Genomic DNA, 15,986 nt, shown 5'->3' with positions numbered 1-15,986 from the left:
CAACCCAAGTGGATCTCTAAAGACTGGCACATCTTTGAAAGGAAAACCTACACATTTACTGTGGGCTCAGACATTGGTAACGACATTATAATTCATAAAGATTTTGAAGATGAAAGCGATGCTGACATTTCAAGTTTGTATTTAACGTCCTCGTCGCCATATTGGACTATGCCAAAAGGTGTTGCGGCGCCATCATTGTCATCTTCCTCCTCTACTGTCTCGGATGCATTTTGGCTAGAAAACTTTTCTCAAGAAGTTGAATGAGGCAACTGGATCCAGTTTTGCACCGCCAGGAACTGGGTTTCTGAAACTGGATCCAGTTATAAGCTGGATTTTCACTTATACAACCCCTCCCTCAACTGATGGGTTTCATGTGTTTGGCGAGTAGGAAACCTGGGTGTTTGAAAGAAGCAATGCTCCCTCTTTCAAGGGAGGGAGAGAATAATCTCAACAGTGGGGAAAGAACTACAGTCAGTTTTCATACAGACATGTCTCTGGATGTCTAGCAGCCAAGCTATATAGCACAACTGCAAGAGCAGCACTTAGCCATCTTCTACTTGTGAAGGTAAGAAACAGTATTACTTCAAAATGAATTATGCCAGACTCTAAATTAATCTAACCCTTGCCACTTTTTAGCCGAACCATTAGCAAAGATTTGGGAATTCTGTTCTTAGCATTTTACTGCAACACACACATTTGGAAACTCATTATTTGTATGCTGGAATGGGTTCCCTGCACCCCACAATTCTGATCCATGTAGCCTGATAGTATGACATGCACCAATCAATGTACAATCCTCAAGGTTGTCAAGGGCCTCTTGGATTATCGTAACAACCAAAGATTCCACAGTGGTGCCAAATTGATCCACGCCTACTTTATTTCTGACCCCTCCTTTAATTACTTATATCCTACCTTTTAAAAAAGGAAAGAAAACCACCCCCGTCCAGCTTTTTAATGCTTTATACAGTTCAATAAATTTGGTGTCAACACCAAGGAAGAATTTGGAATGTTGTGAATCCCCTCCATCACCAGAAAGGGAGGGATTATATTTTGTACATATACACCCCATTTCAAATAGCTCTTTGTTCTTAAAGCAGGTTATGTGTGCACAATTAAGCACACTTACATACCCCATTGTTTTAAAATGCTTTAAGCACCTGAACTTTAGAAGAATTAAAGGCATTCAACAATTCTCTTGAGATTTTGACTCTTGCAAGGCCATCCAATGAACCCATTGGCCGTGGTGAGGTTTTAACCTGGGCTTCCTTGATCCAAAACCAGTTCACCAGCCACAAGACCAGAACAAAAAAGCAGATACTCAAGTTGTGCTAAACCTACACAATTCTATATTAAGCACCAGATGCTGCTATTAAGAGCAATATAAAATGCTTTAAGTGCATAACAATACAGAAGACACAAAGATACTGAGAATCCTGTTAAGAGGATGAGCTCTGCACTTTATTTGGTGTAAGTGTACTGAAAGTAACCTACAGCTCCAAAGCATTAGGAACTCATAAATAATACAGGGCGATAATGACAGTCAACACAACTGCCTTAGAACAGAGTCCATTTTGAGGCTGTGCCTCTTGTTCAACTTCTTACAACTCATCCACAAAAGGGGTGTTTGCCAAATCCCCACTAGCTGTCATCGACTTCTTCCCACTAACAAACTTCTTTGCGGCCTGAAAAATAAAGCAGAAAGATAGCAGAGGACAAAATGTTAGGCGATTGAGGTATCATCTGCTTTGGAATCAGCAAACAGAATCACTGTATTTGATGAGTGGCTATTTTTGAGCTTTAAAGGAACTGCTGGATTAGAATTTGGCTTGCAGTGGGGTGTAGGAAGAGCCATTTGTGGGGCAGAAAGCCAGTGTTTGTATTCATTTAATATATTTGTATTCTGCATTCTACCAAATCTAGGTCTCTGTGGCAGCTGGCAGAAGACAAAAATGAGAAGCAAACCCAGACACAGAGGACTGCAAACACCCCAAACGCAAAGGGTAACACCAGCAAAGTGCCATCGGAAGTGTGGGCGGATGGAAAATTTAGGGTCAACACTTCACAGATACAGCTCTGATGGGCATCCCTGAGACTGGGAGTCACTGGAGCAAAGTCCTGTCCCTTAGAATTAGGGTTATGAGGACTGCTGGCCAACTCAAGAAGCAGGTCACCTATTTTGTCAGCGCTACAGAAAACAGGAAGAGGGGAAACCGTTCTAAATACTAAGACAGCATTCTATTTACGACAGCTGCTAATTATGTTGTCATCTACAGGCACCTTACTTACATTCACAATGTCAGCAGTGGCCACAGAATCAATCTTTTCGGCCGCAGCACTTGGTGATGTGTATGCCCCAGATGCCAGGGCCTGAGAGCCAATTTCATCAAGCAAGCCTTCTGAAGACTCCACAGACATCAAGTAAGCTGCCTTCAGCTGGTTTCTGTCAAGAATATTGAGGAAAATTAGCATAGCAGCTTGCTTAGGAATCTGTAAATATGATGGTAGACAATCAGCAGGAAAAGGATAATGTGGAGTGCATTTATTTACATTGTCTTACTTGCATTTGCAATGCATTTTGTAATTCTGTCACAGTTACAGGATGCCTATTACTTTAAAACGGTCATCCGTGAGACTGTGGAAACCACAAGGCATTCTTGAAGGCAGGCATGAGAGAAAATCCAGCTTCATGGGAGGAAAAACAACCCTCAGTTAAATAGGCCAAAAAAGTGTTGTAATCATGTATTTTATGAAATCATGTAAAACCTAACAATTTATTAGGTTTCCATAGTTTAAGAGTAAAGTAGATTTTCTATACATTTTAGTGTTCCATTGCTGCTCTTTTATTTTTAAAGTAGTCCAATAATGTATATTTTACATAAGAAACAGCCATTTGCCAGTTCAGAGTATTTGTCCACCTCATCAATACTGCTTACTCTGACTAGCAGCTGGCAGTTCTCTAGAATCTTAGGCTGCCCAAACCTTTTAACTGGGTGACAAGCAGGGTTTGAACCTGGGATCGTCTGCATGCAAAGCATGTGCTCAACAATTGAGCTACGCCGCCTTCTCTGAATGCCTCAACCCTATCTTATTTGTCCTAGATGAGAGGCGCGTTTCTTATTTAGATATAAAAATGAGAGCTTTTACTTTACTTAAAAATACAACTGATTAAAATTTACATCAACAATTCCCGAATATCAGGAATGTGTGCCGGGGCAGAAAGAGGGATGAGTATAATATACGATTTTGGGCTGTGAACAGGTCACAAGAATAGCTCTGGTAAGCTAACTTACTTGGCTCTTGTGACTTCCGCATCAGTGACTCCACCCTGGGCAACTGCCTTCACTTGGTTCAAAGCAGCTTTGATTACCTTGATTCAAAAACATGAAAATATTTTGTTGCTGGCTACGAAAGTCAGAATTCAACCCCTGCCCCCACTTTATTTACATATACCTAGAATTTTTATTAGACATATGCAGCCAGAGCTGTCCCTTGGGGTGTGCAGGGCTGAGGGAGAACCACTCTGTGTGGTCCTCACATGTGTATACAGGGAAAATCCGAGCTAGATCAGGCCTTCTGCATCTGCAATGTGCACTGGGGGGAAAATATCCAATTGGAATGAATGCAAGTCCCATCCCCTGAGCAAGCTGCAGGGCATGGACGGGTGGATGAGAAAGAATAGCAGGCCTTTGGGGCTACTTTTCACCTACTACTAGATCCCTTTCTTTTAACTGGATATGCCAAGGACTGAATCTGGGTTCTTCCACTATGGTCTTTTCCAGAGCCAGATTACTTTGTTTGCCCACTTACAATCATATGAATTAAGGAGATTTTTTTAAAAGAAGCTAATCCACAAGAGGTTTCAGAAAGACATCTAACATAAAGTACATCTATCCCTCTGACCATAGCAACTTAAGGACACATTTTCTACTTTCAACACATCCTTCCTGAAAGCAAAACACCCCTTGCAGTGTCAGCAATACACACATTTGTCATAAAACCCTATCAATTGTTAAATAAATCCTTATCAGAACTTGCAGACTGAACGTGTTTCCAATTAACTTGGTCTGAGAATACCAACTGGTGACTTACCTCCCCAGCAGCTGAAGCCTGGGATACAGTGTAAACGCCAAAGAGTCCGGAATCAGAGTAATTCACATTAAATGCTGCTGCCTGCAAAAGAAATTTGATTTCAGTTGGCATATTCCAACAAGCTCTATTTTCATGTGGAAATATTTTTGGCATTTTAAAGTAGTTCATGTTTAGACAGGCTGAAATTCAAACTAGGAAACAGGCCTTAGTTTATTATTGATTGTTCATATTTTAGTTAATATATGTAACTGTGCATAAATTTAAAACAATCAGAAGCCATAATCTCAAATGAAAACTTCTCCTTGTATAAGAGAAGTGGAAAATGCCACTTCTTAGAGGGCATTTGCCACATGTGGCTTTTGTAATTCTTTGTACAGTAGTATCTTGGTTCTCAAACTTAATCCATTCTGGGAATTCATTCGACTCCCAAAACTGTTCGAAAACTAAGGTGCGGCTTCCGATTGGCTGCAGGAGCTTCCTGCACTCAAGCAGAAGACGCGTTGGACGTTCAGCTTCTGAAAAATGTACGCAAACCGGAACACTTACTTCCTGGTTTGCGGCGTTCAGGAGCCAATTTGTTCGGGAGCCAAGCCGTTTGAGTACCAAGGTATCACACTATTGCAAATTTACTTGTATTACTTAAGAAATCCGTAGATTCATTTAATCAAAGACACTTTATAAAACTGCACTGAACACTGCAGCTCTGGTAGAAATCTTTGGCAAAAACCACTGGGAGCTTCTATCCCATGACTCCTTGTAGAAATTCCATTCATTCCAAAGGGACTTCTGCCACATGTCTGTTGCCATCATTGCTGACAATAATAACTTAAATAATTTATATACCACTTATATGCTAAAATTACTTCTAACTGGGTTTTAACAACCATACAATCAAGTATGGAATCCATAATTAAAAAAACACAATTACAATTCCATTGGAACATTAATTCACCCTTAATTAAAACTAAAAAGAAACAAGCAAGTTAAAAAAGTATAATCAGTAAGAGAAGAAGTCCAAGTCCAAGGGAATGCTTGGCTAAACAGGTGTGTCTTCAGCAGTTGGCAGAATGCCAATACTGATGCAGCCTCTCGTATTTCAGTATGAGTGGCATTCCACACCACCAATCCCACCAATGAAAAAGCCACCCCACCTCCAAGCCAACAATCATCAGGCTGTAGCAAAACTAACCAGGTTCCATTAGTGGATTGTAGCATCCTTACAAGGCACTGGAGATAAAGAATGTTTTTCAGGTAACTGGGTCCAGAATTATTTAGGTCACTGTATCTAAGCAGCAGAGCCTTAAAACTGGCTTGGCGGCCACTAGCCAGCCAGTTCATGTTTTTCACACGTAATCATTTCCAAAAATATAAACAGTACAGGTTGCATCCAATGCTAGTCCTGCACAGAGTAGATCCATCCGTTGAAATTACTGAACATAACTAACTTAGGTCCATTAATGTCAACAGTTCTACTCTGAGTAGAACTTACAATGGATACAACCCTACACTTCTTTCCTTTTTTTTTTTTTTTTGCTCTCGTTAAAATCACAGACGCAAGCCTACATACTTACGTCAAAAGGTAGGGCAGTTGCCTTTGCAACACCTTGGATGAGCTTACTGGTAACGCTACTTCCTCTCTTAATGAGAGGCCCTGCCCCAAGAACATGCTGAAGGACTCTAAAGGCGTTTGCTTCTGCACTTCCTACAGCAGCTCCTTCAGCAACTACAGCAGCATGGACAAGGCTATGGCCATTCAGCTCTCGGACTTCACCTTAGTGAGAGGCAAAAAGAGGCATTATATGCTCATCAGCATAACACATCAACAATCCCTACAATAACAGCATTTTCTGTCAAATTGTCTACAGAGAAGCCTTCCCAAACCCAAAAAGAAACTGGTAGATGCTGCAGAGGACTCTGGGGCACACATTCCAAAGCACACACTTGAATCATATGGAATGGGAATAAGGCAAGTGCTCCACATGAATTGAGGGTGAAGCCTAAAAGATACCCAGCATGCTCCCTGCACATTGTGCAGACCACAATGACTAAGATACCTTTCTGGCAAGTATGATTAGCACCACTAACGTTATCAATCCAGCTTCTAAGGAACCCCAAAGTTCCCTAGAATGCAGTTTGAAAACTAACATAATCAAAACACAAATTCGCAGAGAAGCCAAGGTGACTTTCAGATAGGAAGTTGAAGCTGCTGCCACAAAGTATGCTACAGGGAGAGCTTAGAATCTCACTAGATCTTCAAGGCCCAAGTCACCGACAGACACATTATGGCTACTGAATTATGAAACTGAATTTTCAAGGTGATCAAGTAGTCAAGAAATTTCATTTTCTTCTGTACCCTGAAAAACTACAGCAGCCTTAGAATTTGGCACTTGCCCAGCAGGCAGCAGGTCAAAGTGCACAGGCCAAAGTATTGTGATGGCTAATGTTAGTCTGAAGACAAGGGCAGCCTGGGTCCACATCTTGCTCAGCCAATGGAATCCACTGAAAGGCAAGTCACATGCTCTCACCCTAAGCTACCCTGCAGGACTGTTGAGGAGAAATAGGACTAGCACTGTGGGAGAACATCTGTTTTGCAGGGGAAAGGTCCCAGATTCATTTCCTGACATCTCCAGTTACATCAGCAAGTGTCTGGAAAGGCCTCTCCCTACTCAAGACTCTGGATGACCACTGCCAGCAAGAGCAGATGATAAAGGCCTCGGTCAGCTATCCCCAACTGTTTTGGACTACAATCCCCATCAGCCACAGCCAGTGCGGTTAATGATCAGGGATGATGGGAGTTGTAGCCCAGCAACATTTGGAGAGCACCAGATTGGGGAAGGATGCCCTTGATGGCAAAATAGCCCCAGCCTGGCAGTTAGGAACACAGAATCCTAGGAAGCTGCCTTATACCAAATCAGACCACTGGGTCCATCCAGCTTAGTATTGTCTACGCTGATGGTAGTAGCTCTCCAGGGGTTCAGGAAAGGTTCTCTCCAGAGCAGATGTTCTAGCATTCATCCCCCAAAGAAAAGACACTGCTTTGTGCTGAATAAGACCATTGAGCCATCTAGCTCAGTACTGTCTGCACTGACTGGCAGTGACTCTCCAGTGTTTCATACAGGACATTTCCAGCTGTACTTGGAGATACCGGGGATTGAACCTGTGACCTTCTGCATGCAAAGCAGATGTTCTAGCATTGAGCATTGGCCCTTATGTTCCTGTGAAGCATGTATGCCCCGCCTTGAACACCTTGGAAGGAAGGGTGTGATAAAAACGTATCAAACTGTAACATGCCCATTGGGAACAGTAATCTACAAGCCATATAACATGTGATGGAATTCTCTGGTCTTTGTGAAAGGTTGTCCCTGGATGTGGAGTAAGGAGACAATGCAGTGGCTGGGGCAGGGGTACAGCAGGTTTGAAGGCCAGATGATGGCCCCACAGCAAGATGTCAGAAGGTAGGATGGACTCACCCCATCAATCTAATTCAGCAGCACTGCTACAGAATTGTCAAGAAATCTTCAGGTACCAAAAAAAGAGAGCGCATTTACCTCCACGATACTTGGCCTTCTCACCAGCTGAGCCAGACCCGCTGCGGATGTTTAGGTAGTTCTCTCCAATCTGCTTCAGGTCAGAATGGCTGACACCTGAAAGGCAGTGTTAGCATCAGAAGAACAACCCAGAGGTTTGCGGCAAAGGGTGTTTTTGTCTTTTAAAAGACCACAGTACAGCCACAAGACACAGATCTTGCCTTACATACCGAGCCCCACCAGAGCCATTCTGCCACTTGTGAAGTTGTTCTGTACGAACTGGTGCAGCTGTGTCGAAAAGGAGGATGTGCATGTTAGTATTTCTGCCACATAACTAAAATAAGAACATAAGAGTCCTTCTGAATCACACCAAAAGGTCTATCGAGTCAAGCATCCTGCTTTTACAGTGACTAACCAGATCCTTCTGAGAAGCTCATAAGCAAGACATGGTAATCACAGAATCATAGAAGTGCAGAGGTGGAAGGGACTCTGAGGATCATCTAGTCCAACCCCCTGCAATGCAGGAATATGCAGCTGTCTCATAGGGGGATTGAACCTGCAACCTTTGCATTATCAGCACCAAGCTCTAACCAACTGAGCTACCCAGGACCATTTTTAAAAATTTACCTTATATAAGCTGTTTGCCTGGACTATGACCGTGCTTCACTTCCAAAAAAGCACATGGAGGAGAACACTGCCTTAGCGTTTGAGGCATTTCAGAACAGAACTGGTTTAAGTGACACCAATTTTGAACATCTTCACAAATATTTTGATTAAGTGCAACAGCTTGTGGAAACAAGTGTTAAAATGCAACATGATGCTTTAAAACTGCAATCACATACACTTAGTCTAGCAGAAGTCCCCATTGAATTTCACTGGGGCTTCTCAGTTGGCATGCATAGGATTACACTGTTGAAAAACCAACCAAAACAAAGTAAGGGAAAATATCCAGGTAGGATCAATAAACTCAGATGGGGGGGGGGGGGAATTCTCCTCCAAACCACTACTAAAAAAAGATGACACCTTCCTTACAAACAAAAACTTTCAAGGTAAATTTAAGCTGTTCTTTTACTACTGCTTCTGTGAAAAGAGACATCTCCAGAACCCAAAGTTGCATTCAAGCAGGCAAAGGATGGCTTGCATAAACCAGGATCAAACACTGGTTTTCAACTGTGGTTTGCTGAGCAAGTATAAATCATAGGACAGGGAACCTCTGGACCTTCAGATGTTGCCAGACTACAACTTCCATCACCCCATACCATTTGCTGTGCTGGCCGGGGCTGATGAGAACTGGAAGCGAAACAGCATCAGGAGGACCAGGGAAGAGACAAACGTTGCAATTACCGGTAAGTTGATGTCTTTAGTGCCAAGTTTCTCTTCATCTACAATAATTAAGTTTAACAAGTGCTGTTTAAACTCTTACTTGTTCCGAAGTAATCTTCCCAATAATGTAATCTGGACAGTACAAGGAGTTGGAAAGGGCATTCCGATAAGCTGCTGCATGCAAGTTTTCAAGAACACCTATGCATAAGACAATGGAAGGTTTGTTTACTTATTGTAAGGAATCATTTGTACCCAAGCTGTGCTCTGCAGAAACATGTTTGTCATTGATTGTGTGGAGCTTCCTCTTCAATACTAAGGTGAAGCCCCTGTTCTTGCAGAATATGCAAATCAAATCCACCCTGGGGAAACAAACTGTCACTTAGCTCTGTCTAAACAATCTGCAAAATAGTGTGCTGGACCATGGATATTGGGTAAGGATCAAAAAGCTATTTTTAGGCATATCCAAGGTCCTAGTGTGGGTCCACTGAGATTTAAATCACACATACCTTTGTTCCACTAAAAAGCAGCCCTACATTAATTTTATTTTATTTTTAAAAAATGCTGCTCCTTAAATTCTGCTTGGCACAGAATAATGTTTTCCAAGAAAGAACTCCACAGCCCCCTTTATCACTGCAAATGTCAGCAATAAAAGATTAAAGAATCATTAATTTAAAGCCGTATCATTTGTTGAGGGCACACAAATTTTAAGTTGGAGAAGTTACGTTTACAGACCTCTCTCGAGCACCATCCTGGAAAGACAACTGTGATATCCACCCATAGGCAGGGGGAAACTATTCCACTCAAAAGGATTGTTTCATACTTGTACAATCTTAAAAGAAATACTCCTCATAGTCCCCAGCAGATTAGAAACACTCACCAACTTGAGGGTTCTGAAAGGCAATCGCCTTGTCGATTCTTAAACGGGGATTGGCCTCAGCCACTTCCCAGCGCCTGAATTCTGGGGCCGTTGTGACATTTAATAAATACTCCAAAACGGTATCACTGAATAAAGGAAGAACAACATATATCAAGAAAGGATCAAACAACTGAAGCTCCAAAATATTAGAGAGCAGATCAAGGGCAAGATGATGTTAAAATATAAAAATTCAAAGGTAAGTGGGTTAACACGAATTTCAATGGTATTCCTTCTGAGAATCTAAGACCAGACTCAAAAGTTACCTAGTCTCTACATGGCACCTTATGGAAAACACATACGGCTCCTGGACCAAGAAGCTTACAATCAAAATATTGACAGGGGTGGGGGGAGAGAGAGACAGGGAGTTAGGTAACGAACAAGGGCAGAATTAATAGATGTGTTTTCTTCCTGACAATCCTTTTAGGAACTGACCCACAGATAAACATGTGCCACGTTATTTATAGCTTGGAATAAAGTCAAACTGTGTATTTCAAGGCCAGGAACAAAAAAATTACTTATGCAATGATGTTCTGTTGCTTTATCAATGGGAATGCTTACAGAATGCGTTGAAAACTGATTTGCTACACATCTAGAGGCTTACATATAGTCACGCAGGCATTCAACGGAATAAACCATGTTCTCTCTGGTAGATGTCACACTAAAAAAAGAAAAAGTACATTTTTCAAAAGTTGATATGAGGTTACTGGTTCCTTCTGTTTACAATCCTATTGTGGGATTGCTTACAATTAAATGTTTTGCTCTTAATGCTTTCTATCTTAAACCACAATTAATACCCACATGCAGATTTAGTACACACGTATATTGCCTACTGTAGGAGTCCCCTCCAATAGTTATCTTTCTACTGTAATATAACCTACTAATTATACAATGCTAAAACTCTTCTGACTGAGAAACATAAAACAAGACATAAGAGTTGTATCCAATCAGGTTCTACTCAGTGTAGACCCAATTAAATTAATGAACACAAGTTACCCATGTTGATTAATTTCAATTTTTTTACTCCAAGTAGGGTCAGCACCAGATACAAGCCATGTGATTCTGAATCACAAGAGTTTACAATAACACTATATTAAATAAGGAGATAGAAGCTGCTGCTACTGCTGCACCCTCCAGTTGCCACCATGAGGACTCACAGGCCACCACTGACTGTGCCGCCACCATCAGGCATTGCAGGTTGTCACCACTACTGCTGACACGTACCACCGTCATGGCCAGCTGCTTCTGCCTCCTAGCAGGTCTGCTGGCAGTCCCACATTATTTGTATTCACTATGACTCATCGCCATACTTTGGATTGTCCTAAATATCACCATTTGGTAGGCAAGCCCCAAACCAAAAGTCCTATTGGGATTCATTTTGGATTGCCTACTGATGAAACTTGAGTATGATGATTGATAAGATTGTCATTTATCTGTTTTAGGCCCCTAAGCAGTAGTTGCCTGGGCATTGTCCTGTTCACCTCTATATAGTTCCTTCCTTATTTCAGACATTGTGGTAGATTGCAATGTTTAACTGCTGATAACATTGCAGTGTTTAGCTGGTGAGTTATCACAATGTTTAGCTGGGGAGTTATCGCGACGTTGAAAACCAGGTATCACCTAGCTCAGTGATGGCCAAACTTGGCCCTCCAGGTGTTTTGGGACTACAATTCCCATCATCCCTGACCACAGGTCCTGTTAGCTAGTGATGATGGGAGTTGTAGTCCCAAAACAGCTGGAGGGCCAAGTTTGGCCATCACTGGCCTAGCCCTTACACACACTGTGATATTTAGCTCAGTATTGTTTACAAAGTCTGGCAAAATCTCCAAGATATTTTACTAGACTTTTTCCAAGTCCTTCCTTGAGATGCCGGGAACTGAGCCAAAAACATTCTACATGCAAAGCCTTGCTATCCTGCTGAGACACAGCCACTCCCAACTTCTCACTCTAAGCAAGAATCATGCCCCAAGCCAACAAGTCGTATGTTTCTAGAGATGTGGCCCATTTCCCCTGGTTTATATGAGCGTATATGAAAAATACAGGACTCTCTTTCACTGTCATTACACTTCCTTTCTGTGCTGATATCACCACTGTTTAGTTCTACATACCAACATGCTTGAGAAAGCACATATAAAACAAAATAATTAAACTCCAGGATGAAACCGGGAATCATTTTTGAAAGAACTATTGTTGGGAGAAGTGCAATTAAAATTGGATAGTGGAGAGATGTTTAAGCGAAGCCTGTCTTGAGATTAAAACAAGAAAAATCACTTTTTAAAAACCCACCCAACCCTTATTTTCAGTACTTCTGCCTTGGGCTATTCAAAGTCATCCAACTATGAACTGCTGTAATCAGAGGAATCCCATTTCCACATAACTATTCAAAACATAGTTGAGCATTAAACAATTGCAAACCTTAGGCTACCACCAACAGCTTCAATACCACGGGTGATTTTGAAGGCAGAAGCTCCTTTTGTAGTCTGTAGAAAAAACAACATTACACTTTCAACTGCAGGCATCAAAACAAAACTTCAGTCATATCTAGCCCATATGTTTTAACTTGGCCACTGGGTACTGTAACCAAATACACAGAGCCAATGCTTGCATCACTAAGCTGTTCAGGTATAATGAATAAGCCAGAGCATGTTAAATCAGTGTTATGCTGCAAGATAAACACCCTATGGAAATTCAGAATGCTTATTATATACTTAATCCTTATGCTGGAACCAGACAAAACTGAAAGTAGCAAAGCTGCACCTCCTTTTCTCCCACCCGGATAACAGTGATAGAATGTGGTGGTTTTAAAACAGGATCAGACAAAATCATGGAGGATAAGGGTATCAACAGCTGCTAGCCATGATGACTATGTTCAACCTTCATGGTTGCTGGGAATCACACGTGAGGAGAGTGCTCTTGCATTCTGTTCCTGCTTGCAGGCTTTGAAGAGGCTGGCCACCATGACAAGGTGCTAGAATAGATGGCCAATGGCTTGATCCAGCAGTGCTCTCTACACTTTATAACAGTTAGGGGTGCAGGACTAGGGCAAAGGAGCAGGCAAGTCAGCCTAGACCTGTGTGAAGTGGGAGGCGGTGGCTGCTGCTAATCAGCTGGCCAGCCTCCACTTTGCTCAGGTGACCCAGGAGCAGCTGTGCTAGAGCATGTTAATAGTCTGCTAGTGCTCCAGTGAAGAGCCTCCTCATTAATAAAGGGAGGTCTTCCTCAAAGCCAGCTAAGCCTTTGGAATATTTAGAGACAAGGAGAATAAGGAGAAGAGTGTCTGACATTTTTTGTGCTTGCAGGTCCTTAGAAATATCTGCCAGCAGGGCCTCCTTAAGGGAAGAAATCATTTCTTTAGAAAATGAAGATGTTTACTTGGATAAATTTGCTGGGTCTGCTGAGATTCAGAAAGGCTTATTTTCTGTTCCTTAAAACAAGAAAGCAGTCTTACATTGTTCTCCAAGGGCCTCTGGTGGTCATGGAAAGTGGTGCAGCCCAAAACTTTCAAATAAACTGATGCTGCTCCAGCTGAGGAGGAAGAAACAGCAAAGGGACTCAAGCAGCTGGTTCAAGATCTTAGCACCTTGCACTTTCAGGTGCAGAAGAGGAGGCAGCACTGCTGGTTCCCCAAGCCTTGTGCCAGTCGCTGGCATGGACCATTATGGCCACCTCCTTGACTTCTTGTGACACCATGTTGAGTGCCCAAGAGGGGCTCTGAGATAGAAGCGTTCAGGGCTGGAGGCAATGGGACATTCAGTGATGGTAGAGGTATGCCACCTACCAGAGGCCCCTTGGTAAGGTATTAGGGCAGGGTGGCAGAGAAGCTTATTTCTGCTGCACTGCAATCTGCTTTGGGCATAGTCTGGGAAGGAGCCAATTTAGAAAAACAGTTTGAAGCCAGCTCTGTCTTTGCCTGAAGATGTTATGGCAGCAGAGAAAAGGAAAGTAATAGCAGAAAATGAGGAATGGTAAGGAGATTTTTTTTTAGGGTGAGTGAGGAAAGGGCAAAAAAGGCTAGAGAAGGAGCAAATAAAAAGAAAACAAGAGTAGACCAAAAGTCCTTCTAGTCCAGCATCCAGTTTCTTACAATGGCCAACCAGAGTCTCATGAGAAACAAAAAATAAAGGCATGAGTGCAGCATCCCTCTCTTGTTCTTGTTCAGAGACATGGTGCTTCTGATTCTAGGAGGCAGTACACAGGGATGAAGATCAACAGCCATTGATAGTCTTATCCTCAATGAATTTGTCCACTTGCCTTTTAAAGCCAACTAACTGAAAAGCCTGGCTGAATTAGTTGGAAGGCCCACCTTGTCCACCATCCTGTTCTCACACTGGCCAACCTCTGTGAGGCCTACAAGAAAGATCAGTGCAGAAGGGACAACAAATGGCCCATAAAGCAGAAGTGATAGCAGAGGATATACTTTTGATTGGGTGGAGGCAGAAAAAAGAGGGCTACCCAAGAGAGTGCAGTATAATGATACTCAAAATCACATGGTCACTGCCTGGGCAAATCAGGAGAGGCAACCCATCATGTAGATGCTACACACATGCCAGCCTGAGAATAATGCAGTGTTTTACTTGAATTTGTATTGACACCATTTTTTCTCCTATGAAAATAACAAAAAGTATTCTCTGTGGTTTTTAACAGAGTAGTACAAACGTTTGTTTTTCCAGAATTTCTAAAGTACTCCACTAACCTCCCCACCCCACCCTTTCCTGCCTCCCAATTTCACTTTTAGGATACCAACACTAAATAAGCTGAATATAACACTTTGCTTCCTTAATCTAAAGTCAAAGAAGTTGAAGAAGAAACCCACCAGGTTAGATGCAAGGCGGAGCAGGTGAGCAGTTCCCAAATTGGTGGTGGTCTCATACCTGCTGCCTGCTTTGATGAAGACACCAATCCTTGAAACTGGAGAATAATTTTCCAGAGAAGCAATCATCAAGCCATTTGGTAGTTTTGCAATCTGCATTTAGAAGAGGACACATCAGTCTATGTGAAATCACACTGCTCCACTATGTGCTGATCTAATTAGCAGAAATATCAAAATGCAAAATAACTTCCTCTCCAGACTAACCTCAAGATCCTGGGGGTGCAGCAGTATTTTTGACTGCTCTGCTCCTCTGGGGGCTTCAACTTTAGGCGCAGCCTTGAGAGAATAAAACCTCCTCTAATAAGAGAGAAACAACAGTAGTAAGCTAGATCCATACACATTCGTTCTAACGTCTTGCAATTTCTCCTGAATTTTATGGTTTCCTCTTTTTGTAAAGCATTTGGATGTGTTGCCGTTGTCTGCAATAAGCGATGTATAATTTTTACGAAATAGATAGCTTAGCCGTTCTCCTTAGAGACTCCCCCCCCCCTTGCGGGGATTTCTTTCCTTCCGTTTTCTCCCCCACCCCCTGCCCTTTACATTAAATGGGGAAACTCCGCCTCAAACGGTGCCGGGGCTCCAGGGGCAGGCCGACCTCGAGGCTCCTGCAGCGACCTTCAGTCTCCCCGCAGAAGAGGAGTCTGCCATCACCCCCTTCCCAAAGCGGCTGCTGAGGAGGAGGAGCGGCGAGAAGCAGCAGCAGCGCCCGGAAAGGTGCCGGCCTTCCCTTTCCCCCTTGTTCCCCGGTCGAAGGCCCGAGTCAAGGTCGCTCCAGAAAAGCGGGAGCTGCGCTTCCTCCATCGGGCCTTCCCCGGCCCAGGCGCCTGTCTTGCTCCGGGCTCTCGCCCCTTTGCCGCCGCCGCCTCCAGAGCGCTGCTGCTCACCGAGAGGCACCGCGCCGCCGCCGGAATGGGCTTCATGGTCTCCGACCGCCACAGACCCCTCCGGAGCCTCCCCGGGGAAGAAATCCAAGATGGCCGCCCAGGAAGCGGAAGGCTCTTCCGGCCCAGGCCGCGCGACCACTCTTTCCGCGCCGCCCGAACCATAGAGAAAGCGGAGCCTTTCTATAATCTCGCGTCTATGCGTCCAGCGCCTGCGACTAGGGAAACGCCCCCGCCCCGTAGAGGTAGGGGAACGCTGTTCCATCATGGAAACTAGGAGAGGAAAGCGACTAGAGCGTCCCAGGCCATTATATCAAGGGGATAAGCGTTCACCGCTAAGAATCACGTCCGGTTCTCATTTGCAGTTGGTAGAATCCTGGATG

The 15,986-nt window shown here is 43.2% G+C and overlaps 1 protein-coding gene and 1 long non-coding RNA gene across 2 annotated transcripts; one reads left to right on the top strand and one right to left on the bottom strand.

The window, feature by feature from the left end:
• The first annotated feature begins 392 nt into the window (after positions 1 to 392).
• On the top strand, positions 393 to 2,816 carry LOC117056419. The gene is made up of 2 exons (XR_004427731.1): positions 393 to 565; positions 1,921 to 2,816. It is a non-coding gene; the product is annotated as an uncharacterized LOC117056419 (long non-coding RNA).
• Positions 1,423 to 15,745, bottom strand: LOC117056418 (cytochrome b-c1 complex subunit 2, mitochondrial). The gene is made up of 14 exons (XM_033166738.1): positions 15,607 to 15,745; positions 14,927 to 15,019; positions 14,666 to 14,815; positions 12,268 to 12,332; positions 10,457 to 10,513; positions 9,817 to 9,941; positions 9,040 to 9,137; positions 7,847 to 7,904; positions 7,638 to 7,733; positions 5,661 to 5,860; positions 4,090 to 4,170; positions 3,291 to 3,367; positions 2,287 to 2,440; positions 1,423 to 1,682 (listed from the first exon to the last, which is right to left on the bottom strand). The coding sequence occupies exons 1-14, from the start codon at positions 15,640 to 15,642 to the stop codon at positions 1,599 to 1,601; spliced, it is 1,374 nt and encodes a 457-aa protein (XP_033022629.1). The 5' UTR covers positions 15,643 to 15,745; the 3' UTR covers positions 1,423 to 1,598.
• Between the last annotated feature and the right edge of the window lie 241 nt (positions 15,746 to 15,986).

The sequence above is a fragment of the Lacerta agilis genome, chromosome 13 (assembly GCF_009819535.1).
Source record: "Lacerta agilis isolate rLacAgi1 chromosome 13, rLacAgi1.pri, whole genome shotgun sequence".
Classification (NCBI taxonomy): domain Eukaryota; kingdom Metazoa; phylum Chordata; class Lepidosauria; order Squamata; family Lacertidae; genus Lacerta; species Lacerta agilis.
Note: the sequence above shows the minus strand (reverse complement) of the source record. Positions and strands in the feature narration are given on the sequence as shown.